Below are 19,514 nucleotides of genomic sequence, written 5' to 3'. Positions count from 1 at the left end.
GAAAATCTGGGCTAGATCGTGACACAAGGTTCCTAACTTTACTTTCTATCTATCTATCTATCTTGGATTTCGACAACTCACCATTGGCAGAAATTTGAAAGGGACTGTCCCATTCAAGGTAGGTATATGGGTCTCATATCAACGATCGAACATACGAAGATTCCATGTATGTATGACAACTGAACGTCTCTTGGCGCTCTGAGTAACCAGGTCAGCGCGTTTGCAAACTTGAAATCACCGCGCGCTCTGAAGACTCGGGATGGTGAATGATAACAGAATAATGAAACCGGTAGTTTTACAGCTCGAGATACCAGCTTTCTGATTAAAATCATTCTTAGAGTTTCGTCTTCCGGTATTTGACATCCACACTTCTCCACTTCGATTAAAAGAATTAAATTTTTAGTATTTGTTCTCGAAGGGGAAGGAATCGTAAATCTAAACTTACCCAAGGATACCACGAGTCTTTGGAGGGTTTGGATTCGAACTGTGGAGGTCGGCGTTCAAAGAATGACTTGGCTCCCTCTGCAGCATCGGGACTCGCCGCAAGAATTCGGATCGCTCTCGAATCCAAAAGATGGCTCTCTTCGATGCTTTCTCCACCGTGTTGGAGCAACCCTTTAGTGTACCTGACGGATTTGGGAGACGCGTGAACAGCAAGTTCCTTGGCGAGCGCAAGAGCTTTAGGGAAAACTTCCTCGCGGGTAGGTAAAATTTCGTGATATAAATTTTCAAGTAGAGGAGAGTTGGGAAGATAGGTTCCACCAGTCAGAAGAAGGGAATTGGCTCGAGAATGGCCAATCAGGCGGGGAAGAAGGTAGGTGGAGCCCGCTGTCAAGAATGCAGAGAGAAAAAAAATTAGCGGAGGTCAATTAATATCGTCTCGATACAAACCTTCTGGAGCGATTCCACGGCGGATGAACGGTAATGATTGTTTAGCGCCAGCCCAAACAAACCTCAGGTCGAAGGGCAACTGAAGAGCGGTTACTCCGACGCCGGCCTTGAAGAACCATGAACTAAAGTTTAATCAAAGCAGGAGCAAGAGTCCATACGGCGTGACCATTAACCGCAGCAATAGTAATCTTCCGACAGTTGTATATGACCATTGATACCTGTCCTCCACCGTCTCTATGAGCTAAAAGCAATTTGAGCAACATCAAAGGAAACGCACGTACAAACATACCTAACTCGCCTTCCTCATCATCATCTTTCGCGAATAATCCAGACCATCCGCCAGATATATCAGCCTAGTAGTACGTCCACTTGAGTACGGTTCACGAGATCTACGGAGAAAAACATACACCAGAGCAGTAGGCAGGAGCTGTATCTTCAGCAGTCAAAATGACCACACGAACACGTTCATCTTTGTCTGCAAACTCGAATACGTTCTTGAGGTCGGCTCCCAGAGCGTCAATGAAAGTGTTGCGCCTATGCAAATCCCGAGACGAAGTTAGAGTAATAAACAGACATGGTAAGCGTGTGAGAAAAAGGACACACTTCGTTGCTCGGTCAATTGTGACGACAAGGACCCCGCTGTCGAGCTGAACTTTAATTTCCTTGAACCCACTATAATCAGGAAGAGACATGGTATGTTACGTTGCCAAGTTTTGGTTCTTTGAATGTTGTATTTATATCACCAGCTTAGCACCTGCCCGGGTATCCCACCGACCTTGCCGGAATGTCCCACCCACGTCGTTAACGTGTTTTAGTCTTGTGAACATAGGCAGCTCAAGAGCAGGTTCTTGGAGGTAGAATATCTGCGGGAAAGCTCACCGCGACTCTTGACCTGCACTGACACCATAATAGTTGTACTGACTACGGTGGTAACAGACACGAGTTCGATTGTTACTTCCTAGCAGATGACAAGTCCTTAGTCAATTTTTGACAGGATACTAGTACAGATATTCTTCAATCTTTGTATGGGATCTCCAGGGCGTCAGAGTGAACTTTGCCGTACTGAAGAAGAAAATGCTGATCAAGGAATTGAAAACGAGAATGAACGCAGTACTTACCTATACTCTAGTCATTATAACCTCGCGGCCTGTTAACTTCAGTTGCACTGACAGGACCCTTTTGAAGGCCATCGATATCTACGCCCTGTTGTCTCCATATTTCTAATTGCCTATCCTTTGCTTTCTTCCCCGTCTTCTCTTCATAAGCCTTGACAGATAAAGGCCGTTCGCCGTGAGGAGTAGCACGAAGAGCATGCCTTGTTGCAGGCCAAAAGTCGAAAATAGCAGAATGCATCACGACCTAGTCTCTCCGTTAAGACGACAGAAACGTGAAACACGAAAAGAGGCATACTCTGTTGTCCCAGATTGCTACGGAGTTGGGCTCCCAATGGAACCGGACGTGGTAATCGGGGTTGGTGGCTATTTGTTGGAAGAGAAATAGGAGAATAGCATCTGATTCCGCTTTTGGCACGCCGACGATGCGACGTGTGAAGCCTGGAGTGCAAAACAAGGAGTTAGCTTTGGCTTTTTACGTCGCGCAACCTTAATGAAGGTATCGTACCGGGGTTCACGAACACGCTCTTCCAACCAGTGACGGGATGGACTCGGACAAGTGGGTGCACGGTCTCTATCGGTTCTCTTCGCACAGCTAGACCAGCGGCCCTGGCTCCATCAGCCTGCGCGACAGCGCTGTGAACAGCTTGCAACCCCTCAAGGTAAATTTGGAAACCTGGACTGAGCCCCGAGTATACCGCGTAGCTTTTGGACGATCGAGAGTCAAATGAGATGAGCACCGACTCGAATGAGAAATAGATACCCTTACCCGGATGCCCACAAGGTGTCGCCCCCTGTTAAAAGGGTAGATGTCAGCGCGTGTTTTTAGCGATAATATGGGTCCGGTTATCGAACGAACCGAATTCGGGTCCAGTGACTAGCTTGAGCGACGTAGTACTTGGAGGCTGTATCTCGTATGTGACCTGCAAATAGTTCAGTCAGTGAGATAAATTAATCAGATACCACATACATCCGCATGCCAGAGCTCAAGTTTAGAAAAGCCACTGGAATCTGGACGCCGGGATTTGTCGTTGTAAACAACTGTGCCATAGCTTCAGTTTCAGCCACAGATAAACCCTACAAAGAGAAACCCTTACTATGGACTTCCTCCAACCCATTCCTGGGAATGGGTGTGGTTGCGTGTTTGTGAAGAGGGCCGAAGTGCCTCGCGAGATCGAGTTGTTCAGTGATATTGATTTCTTGATCGCGAAAGACTAGGAGAGGACAAACATAATTATACGGAAAGGTATTACTGTGAATGGACGTACAGACAACACCGCGCTCCGCTACAAGAAGGGATCTGAGAAGGAGTTCGATGAGCGATGTGGGTGACGCGTCCTGAAAAATGACCCGCTTACAATTCATCCTTCTGTGCGTCAGTTAGTTTCCTGAGGTCGACCCCCTCCAATTCAGTTCCGATTGCGGGGGTATAGTGTCGAACTTTCGTAGCAGCAGTCAAGAGATTTTGCTTTTCAGGGTCAGCAAAATGGCCGCGATCGGAGACTTGCTGTTCTTCTAGCGGTGGCCAAGATAGATCGGGGAAGTGAGGCTTTGTAGGTGGAGAATTAGACCGTTACTTTCGTAAATCGTGAACCAAGAGAGCTGACCTTGAATTCGGCATACTTGTATGTAGTATCGCCGTCATCCCCGATGGAAGGGGAATAGAAAGGGTTGACCACTCTGAGATCGTCCTTCAGTTGTTGAACGTCACTAGGGGAAGTGTTCTTCTTCTCCTCGGTCGCGACGGGGGCCATGATGATACGACTTTGAAATCTTTCAAGTCACCAGATCTGTCCCTTGTATATAAGGTAGCAGGCGGATGCGACTCGTGATCTTACGCAAAGAAAGTCTCCGTATCGCGAATCCTGGGATCAATGTCGCAATTTAGGATATCGAGTTCTGTGCATGACTCCCTGATCATGACTTCCCAATCACGCAATAATCGAAGAAAAGGAAAGCTGTTCGTGTGCTCCTTCCTGGCCATGAGACTTGCAGCCAGGGTGACGATATCTGAGTAATATCTGGGAAAGAGTAAGAAGGCTCCAATTGGCACAGGAGTGGGTCGTTTCCAGCTGTTTCTGGCTTTGTCTTACTGCTGAATTGGTGGGAGAACCCGGAGATATTGACTGAGTATAGAATCTCGATGTCGTCCAACTCCGGTGCCAGACGACAGCGAACCAGTGCTTTCGGGCCTTGAGATGTGCGTTGGCGTTCACGAAAGACGGACGTGCGACTTGTGGGTGCAAGCTTACCAAGCTATGCTCGCTACCTCGCTACCTCCAAGTGCTATATGACCGAACTGCAAAGGTCGCCTGTAGTGCAACGGTCACTCGAGTCCTCCACCTCCACCTTGTTTTGGCCCACCAATATCGACTCCACGCTTCTCCAACTTGGCCTTAACGGACTGCAAAGACTGCAAGCAGAGAGAGCGCCGAAGGTTGATGAAGCGCTAGTTGTCTGTGATGAAATGAATAGGCCTTCGTCGGTGCGACATAAACTTAATAGCTTACGATATGCTGTCGTTTACGAGATGTCGTTCTATTCTTTTTACAGACCACTGCCAGTGCTGCGGCACCAGAAGGTCTACAAACACGCACTTTAGTCCACACCATTTTAGCTTCTCCGGATCTTCAGAAGTTGCTCAGCCCCATCTCTTCGCAAGAGCCTACTGTCACTGCTAATATCACCCTCGAAAAAGCTTCCACTGCCGCACCCTTAAATCCCGCTGATAAGGCCCCTCGGACGCCACCAGAAAGTGACGCTGTTCATAGAGCCGCTCATAGAACTGAAATGGAAACCGATTCTGGAGAAGATACCCCTACCTCATCCGGCTGCGCATCCGCAGCCGCACAATCATTTCACAAGCCTAACGGCGTCAGTGCTATCAAGGCATCGACCTCATTTACCAACGCTAGCAATGAGGCCAGCCACTCGAACGGTGTTACAAATTCACTCTCTGTCTATATGAAGGAAGGTTTAGAACAATGTCGAAATTTCATGTCATCACTGTTATTGGAGAATATCAGGCTTCGGAGCGCGTCTAAAAGCAATGACTTCCTTTCCACTCCGCACACTGCGCCACGAAATGTGAAAGACTTGCTTTCAGATGACGTCTGCAAAGCGTTCCTAGAAAAAGTTGGGGAAGCGAAATCTCAACTTCACTTGAGGGAGAAAATCTGCGATCACCCCCATGACGATAGACCAAAGGGGACTCCAGCATCTCATGTTGACTCCCGTAGGCGTATTGAGCCCGTAGTCTCGACTGGCACAACAACAACATCATCTTGGGGAAAATCACCGCAAAGGAAATACCAAGATGATGCGCACCCGCGAACTGCTAGGAAACGTTCGCACCAGAGTGATGATGAAAGTGACCGAAATTCTCGTGCCTCTCGTTCATGGGTCCCAGAGTTCTACGACACGAGCGCTAGTTCCACGGCTTATCGCGACCCATCGCGTTCTTCCTCCCGCGATCTAAATCGACGTGATGGTAGCCCTACCAGATCTCAACACGATACAAGATCCCGCTCTCGAGATACCACGCCTCGTGGGCATTTGGAAGGCAAAAGCGATGGTGTTCACCATTCATCCCCTATGCTCATAGACTCGGTGGAACATCGGGATGAGCGGAGGCACGATGCTAATATATTGAATGACTCGCGTCATTCAGATAGGGATGGTGAACAACCACAGTCTGGTGAAGATGAGAACTGGGTGTCACAGCACAGCCTTGCCAAACCATTGTCAGCAAAGCCAAGTGACACAGATCCAGATTCAACTCCACATTCAAGTATTTTGAATGATACCAGAGCCCCACAAACACCTCCAACCTCAAACTTAGATTCCAATCAAATTCAATCTCCTGAATCAAGCTCAAATGCTTGTGATATGCCTTGCCATAATGTGCCTGGTCTTTGGTTTCTCCAGCCAGCACTATTCTCCCCTGGTGTTCTTGAATGCAAATTTTTCATCGATTTTGAAACTGCTCAGAAGTGGCAGATTGATTCAGAGTATGTGGTTCTCCCTTGCTACTGGGTGGTGGCTTAACCCAATGCAGACCAGAGGAGATGTATTCAAACACAAGCAACAATCCTGTGCTCAGGCTGAACTTGCTTTGTCTCTCATATGAGAATGCCAAAACTGTTCTCTTTAACACTCCTCCTTTTCCAAAAGCACTTGCTGATGCTGTCTGGAATTGTTCCTCAAAGGAATGGCCTGAACAAGGAACCTTGCTCATTCAAGTTAATCCGGGTCAGAAATATGGGAGATCTTGGATGCCAGCAGATTTGGTTGGTACTTTCATCTTTCATTGCCACAATTCCATATTGATTTGGTTGCAGTCACCGCATAGCCCTCCTCTTGACATAACAAATTCTGTTGGTCTCGGGATGAATGTAATACGGTGTATCCAGTTGTCACCGGCATATTCCTTTTTCATCCTGCATGCGACTACAGGTGCAAATCCAAATTGGAAGGGCTTTGAGAAATTTCTTGGCGATTCAGGTCTACGCGACACTGGAATCGACGTCACCGCGACGTCCGCGACATAGTCAATGGACTTGGCCTTGTTTATCACTGCCGTTATTTGTGCTAACCGTATACCGGATACTGTTCGGGGTACGTTGCGAGCTAGGCTGAACAGTCAGCGACAGAGACCTCTCTCTCTACTTCGGCCTAGACCATTGCTTCCATGAGCTCGGCGAACCTTAGTTGGGAGCTCGGAGATTCTGTTCGATTTCTTGAACGTTGGGCGAGCGTCAACTGTAAACTTGTTTATACGATATACATCATTCTGCAGCTCTATTCTGTAAATACACTTTAGTGTATATTGATTCCAAGGTGGAACACGCACGGAATGGAAGATATCTCTAGAAGTCTATGAGGATGGTTCAGGTACGAGGAACCCCACCATGGACCCATCTAGCATGAAATCGACGTTGACCCATGAATGAGTCAGTACTGAACGAGATGTCAGCGCTTCAGCAAGGGCAGCAGGGGCAAGGACTGAGACAGAAAACGCTCACAAAATAACTTAGTCCCGTCCCTCCCAGCTACGCGCATCAGTTCTTTCTCTCCGCCCGGATGGAACGGAAGATACGGAGTGAGGTTGTACACCTTGCCATTGATAGCTGTCCATGCATCATCTCGATGTCTGTGTTGCTTGAGAACGGATGGTGTGACTCTAAGAAGAGTGGGTACACCCTATAGTTTGTTATGTATCGGACTAGAATGCATTGTCCGAAAAACAAGAACGTACACGCAAATCAACCCCGCTCGATTTAAGAGCGGCCCAATCTAAAGGACTATGACCCGGCGCTAGCGCGACCTTATTACGACCCTTGGGTTTGACGGGTGGTTTCGTTGTTGCCTGAACAGAAAGACTAGAAGACGGATGCATCATGCGAAAGGAAGGTGTTCTAGCTGATGGTAGAGGCGGAGGGGGCATGAGTTCAGCATCTGTCCTCTGAGAAGCGGTAGTCGGCGTGCTCTTCACTCTTTGCGCACTATTCAAGCTAGGAAAAGCAGGAGCTGCATCCTCTCTTTCTGTTTCAGAACCTGAATCGTCGTCTGCTTGCTCTGTGATTTCGATCTTCGGTTGCTCTTCTTTGATCTCTGTGGGGAATGAAGGAAACCAGCTACGAAGATAAGAGGTCATGGTGAGAAGGAAAGGCGTGCAATATGAATTGACTCTTAAAACGGGTCCGCAGTCGTAAGCGCCTTAAAAGCGCCCGTCTTTGAGAAAAGCTGGGCGACCGCGACCGCGGCGCTTTTCAGACCTGTATCACTACGGCATTGGACGTGTATTCGGTGTCGCGTCGATATCTTTCCACTTAAAAATCTTCACGGAATTTCTTTCACTGTTTGTGCAACTCAACACAAGGAGCTTTCCTCTTTTCCCAGCAGTCCTGATTGACTGGCATGAGTGTGCGAACACCTCTCCACGACGTGCCTGAACATGGGCCTTTTACACCTACAGCGTCCTCAATGGATTTCGAAATAAACGCAGGTCCATATTGTTCTCCTCAAGCTGCTGGATCATCTACGACGTTGGGTCCTCATTCGATTTCCGGACGTGCAGCATCGGCTAGCACTGTCACTTACTCAACCCCATCTTTACCGTCATCGCCATCCGTGCTAGTCAATAATTTGCCTGTCAGTGCGGCAGAAGGAGGAGGTACACCGAATGGGAGTGGAAGCGGGAGTGGCAGATCTCGGTCAGCACGAAAGCCTAGCGGATCAAGAACGCCCTCTTCACAAAGTGGGAACAAGGAATCTGCATCCTCGAGGAGAACACCGTCGGTCTCATCAAATACCTCTATATTATCTGCGCCGACCGTTAGTAGCAGGCCTTCTAAATCGTCATCGAATCTCGCGGCCGCAGTCACCATCACACCAGCCGGTATGACAGTTGGAAGATCACATATCTCAAGTCGATTTCGTGTTACACCGAAGTTACCACACTCAGAAGAGGCCGACGCACCTCCAACATTGATGTATTGGAGTAGAGCGCCTGTATGGGGACTTTGTCCAACAAGAACAATGAGGGGTCATACAGCCACGTTGGTCAACGATACTGCATGGGTTTTTGGGGGTTGCGATGATAAGGATACTGCAAAAGATCTGTATTGTTTCGACGTCGGTGAGTCGATCTCTCCATCTTTTCTTTTTCTTTCCCTGTCCCTTCCTCCTTTTATCATTATCATCCTCTTCGTCAATGTGAACACCGAACTATCGCGTTCTGACGTTTTTACTGTATGACAGAAACCAACCAATGGACATATCCAGAAACTGTTGGAGAGCTACCACCACCCTCTCGTGCACATTCTGCCACCCTCATCGATCGTAATCGAATTCTCGTCTTTGGAGGAGGTCAGGGTAGCCATTACTCCGACGCGGTCCACATCCTCGACACCTCAACGAGAAAATGGAGCCGACACATGTACGAAGAGGGCCCCGATTCAGAGAAGCCTGCTGCCAGGAGAGCTCATACTGCAGTGTATTACCAGGGGAAAGTATGGATCTTTGGTGGTGGAAATGGGTTGACGGCTTTGAACGATGTGTGGGCGCTCGAACTTGGTGTCGGCGGTGGGGGTGACAAGGACAGCGTGAATGGAGCCTCCACCATAAAAATGGAATGGCGAAAGGTTCATACGAATGGTGCAAAGGGACGAGACGGTAGCTCTTTAGTACCATCTCCTCGAGGTTATCATACAGCAAATCTCATAGGAAACATGATGATCGTCATTGGAGGGTGCGATGGAAAGGATTGTTTTTCAGAAGTATGGTGCTTGAATCTGGGTGAGCGTGTTTTCGTTTTCGTAAACTTATTCCTGTGCTTAATGTCTTGTTCATAGATACATGTCATTGGACCTTGATTGACCTTCCACAGTCATACAGGCGACTCGCACATACAGCGACGCAAGTCGGATCATACCTGTTCATCCAAGGTGGTCATGACGGTGCAGCTTACGTCTCTGATACGAAGCTGTTCAACTTGAGTGAGTGTTCTTCCCATTTCCCTACCTGTCTATCTCTAAATTCTCCCCAAGTAACCCTACAGTATGAAACACGCCCCATTCTCGGAAAAACACCTGTCGCGCGGGGCTATCACGTTTCCTTGTTACACGATAGCAGGATATTCTACTTTGGTGGTTATGACGGGCTCGTTGCGTACGACGACGTTTATGTCGTAGACTTGGCGGCAGCAGCTTATTTACCACAAGTCACATCTTTCACAGTGGAGGTGTAGAAAGACTTTAATCCCAGAGTCCACTCTCGGACGTGCTAAGGGTTTTCGGTTCAGCACAGAAGCTAAGACCTGTGTCAAGTTTCAACACCTCTCTTCCCCCCCGCTCCTCCGCCCCGACTTCGAATACGTGTACGATGCTCACGACATAAAAGACATACATTCATGACCTTTTTCTAACGGTTTACCACTTAACCCATTTCCTTCTGCTTTTCTCTTTTCGGGGCCCGTTGGGTAATGGTAGCTACTGTATGATTCTATTATACTCTACATCCCTAAACTAGTATTACAACTTTCGAACCGTAATTTTTCCTAACTACGATAAAGTAGCAGTTTGACCCTCCATTCTGAAAAAAACCTACGCCCAACATACAATACCTCTTATCACGATACCGTCCTTTTACACAACTTGAGGTTAGTCATTCGCATTCACATTAGAGGTATCGTTATACATCTTAGAAACGAAAGATAGAGGAAAAAAGATACGTGAAGACGACGGCACGAAGACGAATAAATATCGTGGCAGCTGCGAGCACATCTTCATTAGTTAACGAGCACGATATAGAAGACAAAAAGGACCTAAAGAACGGGAAACACAAATCGAAAAGAGATTGAGAGTATAAAAAAGGGGAGGGACCGTAATCAGAACAGTAGAACCAAGACAAAGTGGGAAGTGATTACGACATACAAAACAGGGAATGATGATAGATAATAGATAGATGAGACAATCTTTCATCCAAAGTCCAAATGTACACTTGGAAGAAGAGAGGACGAAAGGATCGTTGAGATGTAAGAGAGGAGGTTCAACCTCAAGAAGTCGACATGGTCGAGGTGTCGTGAAAGGGAAAGATGAAATTCCCCATAGAGATACTGGTAGCATGTCCATTGGTTGTTACAATTCGTTGTTGCGCTGGCGTGAGATGATGCCATGGTTGAGTTCTTCTGGTAATACAGCAAGCTTGTTGTTGGAGGGATAAAAAGAAACGTGTGTAGATACGATGCAGATTTCGGGTTGACGATACGAGAGAGACCACCGGAAAGGAAAAAATACAACAAAGGTGCCTGCTGCCGCGCTGATGGAGAAGGATTGTGTCTGGGGAGTGGGAGATAGATAGAGGATTTGCGGCTGGCGGAGCACCACTTAGATCTTTAGCAACGGTTTGAGAATACACTGGAGATCCGATTAACACCGACCGTGCACCTCACGGCCTAAATACGCGTCTGCATTCGATGGTTTAGCGTCCTCCCATACCCAACTCAATCCCAGCCCCTAGACGTTCACCGGATCCTCTTCTTGGCTGGGCTGGTATGGGAGGACCACCGAAGCTGCCAACAGGGGTAAAGCTTCCTTGGGCTGGAGCACCCACTGATCCTCTTGCACTCCTACCCATCTCCTCTTCAAATAGCTTACGCCCAACATCCGCTCTGAGACTTCCACCTGTTCCACCAGTCCCCATGACACCTACTTTTCTGACAGGAGATGCAGCTGGGGAGGCATTAATGTACTCATTAAAGTTAAAGTTGTCTGCGGATCCAGAACGAGGTGAGCTCCCAACGTTGGGAGGGGGTGCCAAGAGCGGTGACCCTCCTCCTGACCCGAGTCTGGAAGAAGGTCTACCACTCGAGCCTTGACTCTGAGGAGGTGAACTACCTCCCGGAACAGACAACCTCGAAGTAGTTCTCTGTGACAAAGGCTGCGCAGCTGGGTGCGCACCCATTTCACTGCCGATACTCGATATACTTGAGTGAAAGCTCCCTTCTCCTCGGCCGATTTGCCTAGGACCCGGAAGCTCACCACCAAATAAGACTCGTCCAGGGGGTGCCTTCTTTGCCGCACCACCTCCTCCCAGGGCTCTAAATGCTGCCATGTCCCTCGCGTCTTTATTCTGATTTGAGGGACGTACTGGAGATGGAGAAGTCGCAAGGTACAGCATCAGATCTGCCGCTTCGTTGTCTTTCTCCGTAGTGGCAGGTCTGGGCGTCCTGTCACTAGGCAAAGGTGTCCTGGAGCCGGGCGGTGTACGCGCCCCAGCGCCTTTCGTTGTTGACTGCGAAAATGAAGGGAAACTGTTTTGGCTCTGAGATCCGGTACCATCGGACATTGCACTCCCGTCCACACTAGACCGTGGAGAGGAGACACCTACTCCCCGTTGGTTATGCAGGAGTAGAGTGGTCAGGGTCGCTGCAGCTTCCATGTCAAGCCGATCATCATTACTAGCGTTCTTACGACTCCTTTTGGATGACCCAGGCTTAAGTTCGGTTCGGGCAGGGCGTTTGCCCTTTCGCTTCGGTGAACTTGTCGTCGCGGTAGCTTCGGCTGTACGACCAGATGGACGACGGCGGACATCGCGGCCCTTCGCTTGAGCGCGTGTCCCTTCGGCTATACTCTTCGTCACAGTCGAGGGTGGGGGTCTGACAGGTGCTGGAATAGGGGGGTCATGGGCATTGAAAATGGTGCGAGCTTGTGAAGTTGGGGGAGGTGCCAAGATGGAGGTGAATAATGAATGTGATTGAGAGGCGTGAGGGGCATCTAGAGGTGAAGATCCGAAACCATTAATTAATGAGGAAGAGTTGCGAGATGCATGAGAGAAGGAAGGTGGTGGGAGGAGGCTGTTACCCGGAGCAGCAGAAGGCTTGCGCTTGACTGTAGTGCTGCGAAAGGGTGTTGTAGATGTTGGTAGTAATATTGGAGGCTGCAAGTGTGGAGGAATTTGAGCCTCGAGCTCGGCTAGGGGGATGTGCCCGATGTTGTGAGCAGCCTTGTAGGATGCGAGTGAGAGTTTGGCTCGAAGCATGCGAGAGACCTACGGCGCTTGCAGTTAGTAACCTTTAGAGAACTTGGAGATGACATGGAAAAAACGGAAATGCAGGACCGACGCGTTCCCCTCAGCCCAGAGTAGCGCTGCTCCCATTATCGTTCCTCGCTTCCCAGCCCTTCGAGAAGCAGAAAAATGACAATAAATTCCAGCTATGGACTCACCTGTGAGATCTTAGCCCTGGCAAGAAACTTGTCCACAATTGCGTCCTTCGTAGTGTCCGTCGCTGGGGAAAGGGGTCGTGGGTGCACCATGTACGACATTGGCGGCGAAGGGGACGTGGCATCCGACGTCGGTGTAGCCATCGTCGCGCGTTATAGGCGTCCTAAGCGAGAGGTATATGTCCTTTGACGATGTGGCAGCCGATGAGCAACAGTTGCTCGTCGTCGTTGTCGTGCACTGGCAGCAGCGATAATGCAGGAAGAGCAGAGTCAGACACAAATTGATCACACACACACACCACCGCGACGACGCGTATTCGGCAGTTTCCGCAGGCGCCGGAAATGATTTCCACTTATGGTCTATTTACGTGATACCAGACCGGCAAGAATCCCACTCGCTCCTCGTTGTTCGTTACTTCTGCTGTCTGTTCGCCCGCCAACTCTCGCAGCCTTGCACCAGATCCAGGTAGGAAGTCTACCCGCCATAGCCTCCCTTCAGTACAAGTGTCTAATAATCTCCGTAGAAATCTGTATCCCCAGCCTAGGCAGACCGAGGGCTCCCACCCTCCTGGCTTGCCTCGCACCATCCGTGGTATTTCAATAGTCTTGAACGATTCCACACTTGCCAGTTGTCCTTTGGCCGTCCGGAATCCCACAATAATTTCCTATCAGATGATTCGTGTAAGTGTGTGATTATCGCAAATCAGGGAGTTCGGGAATCATGGATGGGAGATAGTCGGATATCGGACCCGATTTCCCCATTATAGCTGGTCATGGCGGTATTGAAAGTCGCGACCAGTTCAATAGAAACACGAGGTTATCATCAAAAGGGTACTTCGTGAATACCGAGTTCTACTTGAAGAACGTGCCAAACCCGATCATCATGACTCGAGTAAAGTCAGTTCACGAGAGAAACATTCGTCGGATGCCTGATGAAACCCTGAACTCGTGAACATACGACAACTCACCGGAACTCCAAGGAGGAAGGATTGAAAATAGAATTTAAGCAATTTCCTAGAGAAAAAACCCAGGCATCTGATCAGAACTTTACAGAACAGGACATGCTATCGGCATCATCAGAGCGCGTGCCACTAAAGCGCGTCACCCTGGATTGAATTAGACCCAATGACAACTTGCATACATCCTCAAGCCAACCCACGACATTGACAAGAAGACGATTCACGCCGCTGGGCATGAGATCAAGCACATGTCGATTCAGGCATTTTAGTGCGGAACCAAAACGGACGCATGCAAATGCGGACATGTCACGACGAAATACAGCGCACGTCGATGACAAGCAAGCTGTTGTAGCACTGCCAGCGAGCCCAGCGTGGAATGAAATGGCAAGGAAAAATCCAACTACTCACTTGTCAAACCGCAACTCATCCCCTTGGTTCCACTTTCGTATGGTCATCGACGTTTTTAATTCGACAAAGTTGTCCGTCGTGTGAGGATGGTAATTTCCTGCATTAAAAACAAATGCACATCAGCGCTGTGCAACGCTTATTAGGACAGGAAGCGTGAATGTAAACGCTTCGAAGATCATCATGAATTAACCTTTGACACAATCGACTTCGCCGCCAATTATGATTCTCATGTCGCCCAGTTTGGTTTTGACAACACTACACCATTGCACATTCGTGTTGACATCGCCACCCCACAATGGATTTTTGTCGTCTTGCTTGTGGCTTGTAGAGGTTGACGTTGAATGCTCGTCTTTGGCATTGGAAGAATTTCCCTCAGAACCCGAGGATGAAGGCTCTGTCGTACAGAAACTCTCGAATGCATAGCCATAATACATATTTCGACGTTGTCGGTCCTCGACGTTATTTCTGTACAAGATAATAAGTATCCTGGACAAAACAGTTGATTGCGACTCACTTATCCAGTAATTTCTCCTCATTAAGATGTTCCTCCAGATACAACGTCCCATTTACGAGCATAACATTCATCGACCACCCATCTCGTTCTTCATACGGTGCTGTCAAGATCCTGCTTAAACTTTAGCCATGATTGGAAACGGAATCATGCATGCTTACTTGGTCATGACACCCCTCCATGCAACGATACTGATATCCTTCAACCTCAATTTCCCTTCCTGGTGTCCTTCCGAGTCTCCCCCTCTAAAGCAAACCTTCTCGACAGCCCTCAGTAACGGATCCAGTCTCCCGCGTTCCTCTGGTCTTCGTATCCATCTCTCGTAACCGTAATTCAAATCCACACCATAGCCATACCCTCCGCGAGTTCCCTGGTCCCTTCTTCCGATCCCTCCTTGACCACTAGGCCCTCTTCCGCCTAGAGACTCTAACGGTATAGGTTTATAGTAACGTAACGCGCTGTCTGTGAATTCCTGAACGTGATCTTCGTCGTACGAGAAGGAGATAAGAGGCGTTGGTAGCTGGAACGGGGGTGCCTTCTGAATTTGGTCTCGAGGTGGATACGAGAGTAGATTTCCCGTCGGTTGTTGACTATTTCTCTCAGACTCGTAAACCTGAGGTTTAGACGGAAGAGACGGGTGTCCAACACCATCATTGAGTCGAATCTTTTTCCTACCCGCTGAACCATGAGATTCGGAGTCGATATTTTCGTGTTCAAGAGGGCGTTTTGACATTGGAACCGTGAACTTCTGGCACCGATTTGTATAGGTTGTGTTTTACGCGTTATTGACCATGTCGTTGCTGAATTCAACCAACGAGTATTGTTAGCCTGAAATCGAGTATCGTTGTGGCGGTCATCATCTCACCGTAGGCGAGAACTTGGAAACTCTCGAGTTGGAAGTGAAAGGTACCCAGTGCGTCCGGCTCTTTCCCACGTCTACGATTCGCTAGCCTAACATGGGTCCTCGCATGATTCCAATTAACGGCAAGTTCGAGTTTAGTCTAACGCACTAGGTGCCAAGAACTTGGAAGAACTTTATTTCAAGTGGGCAAAAGTTTAGCTCACATTGGGAAGATTTCATCGCTCAGAACCCCATCGAGTTCAACGGTCTGTGTTCTCTGCATTTCGCGGCTTGTATCGCGATTCCCGTTCTACAGTATGGTGCGCCAGTAGCGCCACCTCGGCTATACAGCCTCCCTCAAGCTTTCCCGTCGTTCCCGCCCTCTTACGGGGTCCCTCCACCGACGTCATCACAGTCATAGCAAAGCTCCACCCAATGTTCACCTATATATACTTCCAGCTATCACCCCCACAGACAACAACAAAATACACACTTCCTCCAAAACCATCCAAACCATCCAGAATACAAAAAAAAAAGAAAACCATCATGTCAGACATACAAAAATCGGCCGGGAAAACAGTTTCGTCCGTCGGGAATGCCGTCACGGATCTCGGGACGGGTGTCGGTCAAGGGGTCTATGATATCGGTTCTGGGGGTGCAGCTGGGTTATGGAGTGTCGGTACAGGGTTGACCTCGGGTGTAGGCACCATCGCAAAAGGAATGGGAAACGCGGTTAGCGGTCAAGGCGTTGAGAACGTTGGAAAGGGGCTCGGTAAAGGTCTTGGTGAGATGGTTGGTGGCGCCGGTCAGGGCGTTGCGGATGTGGGTGGTGGATTGAGTAGAGGGGGTACTGCTCTTGGTAAAGGGATTGGAGATGCTGCTTCTGGAGGGTGAGTAGAAATCCCCGGTTTGTAACTTGTCGCGGGACGGTCGAGCTGATGTCCTCTGCTCTGTTAAAGATCTGGTACACGATCTCCATTCAGACGGTGATTTCATACCTACTTGAAGGAATCACATATGGGTCCTACGAAGACCCTAATAATAATAATGTGTATTATCCAGTCATGCCCTAGCCCTATATTACACTAATATACAGCCACGACCTTTTGTTGGTGTCCTGATGTCCGAGAGATCAATCGACAGATGTTTGCCCAAACAAGATGTAGATGTATGTAGAAAAGGGTATACTCGTGTACAATCTTCCTGAAGATGAGCACGTTCTTGTACTACACGTTGTTTGTGCGATCGGTGACTCGGTGACTATGGTCTGTCAGCACCTGATAAAGTTGCCGACAATCATAGTCGGAATCCCCCACTTGTCCCTCCTAATCGTAAACGAGAAACAGCAGTTGACGAGACCCTCTTCCATAGCCGCTGTCGTCGTACTAACGGTGCTACTATCACTTCCTTTCGGAGTGCTCCCAACACCTCGAGTAATCAGAGTCTGGGTTTGAGTCAAGTTGGCGAGCTGTGGCTTGTACCGCAACACACAAGACGTAAGAACAGCTTTCTGGGTGGAATCAAACGCAACGTGACCGTATTTCTATTGACAAATGATCAGTAACGATAAAAGACCTTCAATTACGCGTAAATCACCTCCCAGTAATTGACTGCGCTTTCCTCTGCCATGAGTTCGTAGATACATAATCGTCCCTGCGATAGATTAGATCCCATCCAGATGCAGGGTGAGAAAGTGAGATCGAAGAAGATGAAAAATGAAGGCAGCAAAAGATTCAGGTGTCAAAGAGAAGGTGGTTCAGAGATCCGACCAACATGTAATTTCCCCATTTATTCCCACTCGGTCCACGAGGGTAGAAGATGAAGGCGGGTAGATAGTGAGATTCATCTCCGTCGTCCACGGAAAGTGCTACTTGGCGATCTTGCAAAGCAAATCGACAATCGCCAGACGCTTTGCCTCCGGGTCCCAGGGGTCGATAACATAGCCAAAAAGGACATTTTTTCCAACGCGTACGACACTCACCTCCCTCATTAAAGCGCCCTGAACCCCAACCAGTTCACAAAATTCTCTATTCGCCTTATATATCTCTCCAGTCCGTCTCCAGAGGCATGCTGGAACACCCATTGCAGAAAAGACACGGTCGTAATCGAGGAGAAGTCGTTCGAAAGCTTCTTCAATGAGAACCAAGTCCTTTGCGCGACGTTAGCGAACGTGCTGAAATGAAGGAATTGGAGTAATACCATATCCCGTAATGACTGGGCAACTGCCTGAGGGACAGCGCGTCAGCGGCGACAACGGAACGAGAATGAGGGTAATTACGCACTCGGAATTTGGGGCGAAGAACCGATAACGGTTGGAGTATTTGGTGTTTGGACTCTTGCGAAACGCTGGGTGAGGGGATAAGGGAGAAATGTCAATGTCAATCCATAAGAGCAACAATAGGAAAACTCGAACAACACCCACTTTCTGTCCATCCACCGACTCAACCTTGCGTATCCCTTCACGTAATTATACGGCTTTAAGAGACCAGCCTCATATTTACTTCGGATGACACGATTGAGTCGTTCATCGCGAGAACCATCCTCTTGATCCGCTGCTGTTAGCAGGAACTTCTCGGTTTTGGTCAACGAGTCAGAAGGAAGGGGAGGAGCTGGGGAGGAAGATGACTTGTTTTCGGGGCTTGTAGAACTCTCTGTGGTTGACTGCGGTTGTAAGGCCGACTGGGATTGTGGGAGAGGTTGAGATTGTACGGGTGATGTCGAGGAAGAGCTCGGTTGTGTGATAGGCGTTAGAGCAGCGTTGAAGTTACTGAAAGCATTGGGCCCTCCAAATCCATTGGTAGCCGGAGTAGACATGAGTGATGGAGCGACAGTGCTTGGTGCTGCAAAGAAAGAGGAATCGTCGAGGGTTTCAAGGAAATCCCTGAAAAATTTGGAGTCAACATGAGAAGTATACGAAAGGCAACACGGCTAAATGCGAAAGGTGTATCGGGACGGTGCCTGGAAATCGAACGATTCTCGTGAAGGTGAGTCTCGTCGCGAGGCAAATTTGAGAGGAAATAAGGAAGAAAGATGAGCGAAGCAAAGAACGTCCTTCATATCCCCTTTACCACCTATACAACTCCCGTCAATGACGGGGTCGGGGTTAAGAATGATGGACGTGCTGGGGAAGGCGGGATAAAAGACAGTTTACAGCGGGTCCCGGTACACACATACACTTACGTCAAAACAGAGAACTCGTTTCCAATATCGGGCCGATACAAGAAACTGGAGGTTTGAGAATTCACACTTGTCGGCCATGTCGCACTCGAAGAGACGTAGCTTTGTGTTTGTGTTGGAGCGTTGTATAGTGAAGCTGGACGATTACTTTAGTAACAACATAATAAGAGATAGGGAAGAATGGCCGAACAGTAGCTCACGGTTCCAGAGGGACCTGGTATTGTCGCTGTGGTTGATACAGTCGTAGGCGAAGCATCCTCTGATTGCTCAGCTTTTTCATTTGGTCTCGATCTTCGTTCGTCGTGACAGAGGTGCCCTATTTCGCGTTTAATACTTTGCAAGGACGTTAGGGCGACATGTCTTAACAGAGCGCTGCCTCAACTCACCATCGCTGACAAGGCCTTCCATCATCGCACGTCATATGGCTCCTTCTGCAATACAAGCAAGCGTGATTGACTTTTCTCCTTTTCGTCGTCTTCTTCTTCTTGCCACCATCACCAGCGGCTTCCCCAGTTCCAGACGCGGTTTCTTCAGAGTCGGCGGTCGTAGCTCCAGCGTTCGAGGTGGATGAAACATCAGCGACTGAAGATTGTAATTGCTGCTGCTTATATGGTGCTAGACGTGGTTGCCCTTGGGGTGGGGCTTGCTGTAATCGTCGAGGCAAGATGGTCGCATTCGTCGTGCTTGTCATTTCTCGTTATACAGATTGAGCATGAGCGATTTAGATGTGGACACGATTCCACGCGGCGAGAAAGTGACACTCACCATATAACTAGTTTTTAAAGAGACAGCCTTGGATACCCTCTTCGCAGAATTATTTTGAAGAACTGTGGTGGTTCTCTTGAAGCAGACAATCGAACAAATGACGAGTGATCGGCTAACGTGTCCGCG

At 48.6% G+C, this 19,514-nt stretch overlaps 9 protein-coding genes across 11 annotated transcripts; 3 read left to right on the top strand and 6 right to left on the bottom strand.

Annotated features, from left to right (window-relative positions):
- Positions 1–6: 6 nt before the first annotated feature.
- Positions 7–1,615, bottom strand: E1B28_011040 (uncharacterized protein). Its single transcript, XM_043156036.1, has 7 exons — positions 1,495–1,615; positions 1,299–1,425; positions 1,181–1,244; positions 1,050–1,132; positions 892–997; positions 446–828; positions 7–376 (listed from the first exon to the last, which is right to left on the bottom strand). Exons 1-7 carry the CDS (start codon positions 1,581–1,583, stop codon positions 335–337), a joined length of 894 nt encoding a protein of 297 aa, XP_043005820.1. The 5' UTR covers positions 1,584–1,615; the 3' UTR covers positions 7–334.
- Positions 1,616–1,817: 202 nt separating this feature from the next.
- On the bottom strand, positions 1,818–4,237 carry E1B28_011039 (uncharacterized protein). The gene is made up of 11 exons (XM_043156035.1): positions 3,611–4,237; positions 3,362–3,552; positions 3,272–3,303; positions 3,101–3,217; positions 2,974–3,044; positions 2,863–2,926; positions 2,773–2,797; positions 2,512–2,708; positions 2,302–2,444; positions 2,010–2,250; positions 1,818–1,953 (listed from the first exon to the last, which is right to left on the bottom strand). The coding sequence occupies exons 1-10, from the start codon at positions 3,755–3,757 to the stop codon at positions 2,017–2,019; spliced, it is 1,221 nt and encodes a 406-aa protein (XP_043005819.1). The 5' UTR covers positions 3,758–4,237; the 3' UTR covers positions 1,818–1,953; positions 2,010–2,016.
- Positions 3,638–6,775, top strand: E1B28_011038 (uncharacterized protein). The gene is made up of 4 exons (XM_043156034.1): positions 3,638–4,488; positions 4,557–6,013; positions 6,061–6,292; positions 6,344–6,775. The coding sequence occupies exons 1-4, from the start codon at positions 4,294–4,296 to the stop codon at positions 6,551–6,553; spliced, it is 2,094 nt and encodes a 697-aa protein (XP_043005818.1). The 5' UTR covers positions 3,638–4,293; the 3' UTR covers positions 6,554–6,775.
- Positions 6,776–6,879: 104 nt separating this feature from the next.
- E1B28_011037 (uncharacterized protein) lies at positions 6,880–7,659 on the bottom strand (the record flags this gene model as incomplete). The annotated part of the gene is made up of 3 exons (XM_043156033.1): positions 6,880–6,962; positions 7,028–7,205; positions 7,261–7,659. 3 exons carry the CDS (start codon positions 7,657–7,659, stop codon positions 6,880–6,882), a joined length of 660 nt encoding a protein of 219 aa, XP_043005817.1.
- A 107-nt stretch (positions 7,660–7,766) lies between these two features.
- E1B28_011036 (uncharacterized protein) lies at positions 7,767–10,139 on the top strand. Its single transcript, XM_043156032.1, has 4 exons — positions 7,767–8,643; positions 8,766–9,302; positions 9,359–9,502; positions 9,554–10,139. The coding sequence occupies exons 1-4, from the start codon at positions 7,923–7,925 to the stop codon at positions 9,751–9,753; spliced, it is 1,602 nt and encodes a 533-aa protein (XP_043005816.1). The 5' UTR covers positions 7,767–7,922; the 3' UTR covers positions 9,754–10,139.
- Positions 10,140–10,985: 846 nt separating this feature from the next.
- On the bottom strand, positions 10,986–12,545 carry E1B28_011035 (uncharacterized protein; the record flags this gene model as incomplete). Its single annotated transcript, XM_043156031.1, has 1 exon — positions 10,986–12,545. The coding sequence occupies one exon, from the start codon at positions 12,543–12,545 to the stop codon at positions 10,986–10,988; it is 1,560 nt and encodes a 519-aa protein (XP_043005815.1).
- On the bottom strand, positions 11,969–15,707 carry E1B28_011034 (uncharacterized protein). Of its 2 annotated transcripts, XM_043156029.1 has the most exons (9): positions 15,671–15,707; positions 15,471–15,614; positions 14,767–15,405; positions 14,609–14,719; positions 14,285–14,559; positions 14,095–14,191; positions 13,696–13,741; positions 12,731–13,392; positions 11,969–12,554 (listed from the first exon to the last, which is right to left on the bottom strand). In XM_043156029.1, the coding sequence occupies exons 3-8, from the start codon at positions 15,336–15,338 to the stop codon at positions 13,081–13,083; spliced, it is 1,413 nt and encodes a 470-aa protein (XP_043005813.1). In that variant the 5' UTR covers positions 15,339–15,405; positions 15,471–15,614; positions 15,671–15,707; the 3' UTR covers positions 11,969–12,554; positions 12,731–13,080. The 2 variants fall into 2 exon arrangements, with proteins under 2 accessions (XP_043005813.1, XP_043005814.1); XM_043156030.1 differs by lacking the exon at positions 11,969–12,554 and having other exon boundaries at positions 13,044–13,741.
- Positions 15,708–15,786: 79 nt separating this feature from the next.
- E1B28_011033 (uncharacterized protein) lies at positions 15,787–16,554 on the top strand. The gene is made up of 2 exons (XM_043156028.1): positions 15,787–16,336; positions 16,406–16,554. The coding sequence occupies exons 1-2, from the start codon at positions 15,882–15,884 to the stop codon at positions 16,434–16,436; spliced, it is 486 nt and encodes a 161-aa protein (XP_043005812.1). The 5' UTR covers positions 15,787–15,881; the 3' UTR covers positions 16,437–16,554.
- Positions 16,555–19,506, bottom strand: E1B28_011032 (uncharacterized protein). Of its 2 annotated transcripts, XM_043156026.1 has the most exons (10): positions 19,389–19,506; positions 19,010–19,316; positions 18,814–18,956; positions 18,627–18,759; positions 17,869–18,327; positions 17,729–17,792; positions 17,646–17,672; positions 17,428–17,595; positions 17,043–17,099; positions 16,555–16,989 (listed from the first exon to the last, which is right to left on the bottom strand). In XM_043156026.1, the coding sequence occupies exons 2-10, from the start codon at positions 19,312–19,314 to the stop codon at positions 16,717–16,719; spliced, it is 1,629 nt and encodes a 542-aa protein (XP_043005810.1). In that variant the 5' UTR covers positions 19,315–19,316; positions 19,389–19,506; the 3' UTR covers positions 16,555–16,716. The 2 variants fall into 2 exon arrangements, with proteins under 2 accessions (XP_043005810.1, XP_043005811.1); XM_043156027.1 differs by having other exon boundaries at positions 17,043–17,595.
- Between the last annotated feature and the right edge of the window lie 8 nt (positions 19,507–19,514).

The sequence above is a fragment of the Marasmius oreades genome, chromosome 7 (genome assembly GCF_018924745.1).
Source record: "Marasmius oreades isolate 03SP1 chromosome 7, whole genome shotgun sequence".
Lineage (NCBI taxonomy): Eukaryota > Fungi > Basidiomycota > Agaricomycetes > Agaricales > Marasmiaceae > Marasmius > Marasmius oreades.
Note: the sequence above shows the minus strand (reverse complement) of the source record. Positions and strands in the feature narration are given on the sequence as shown.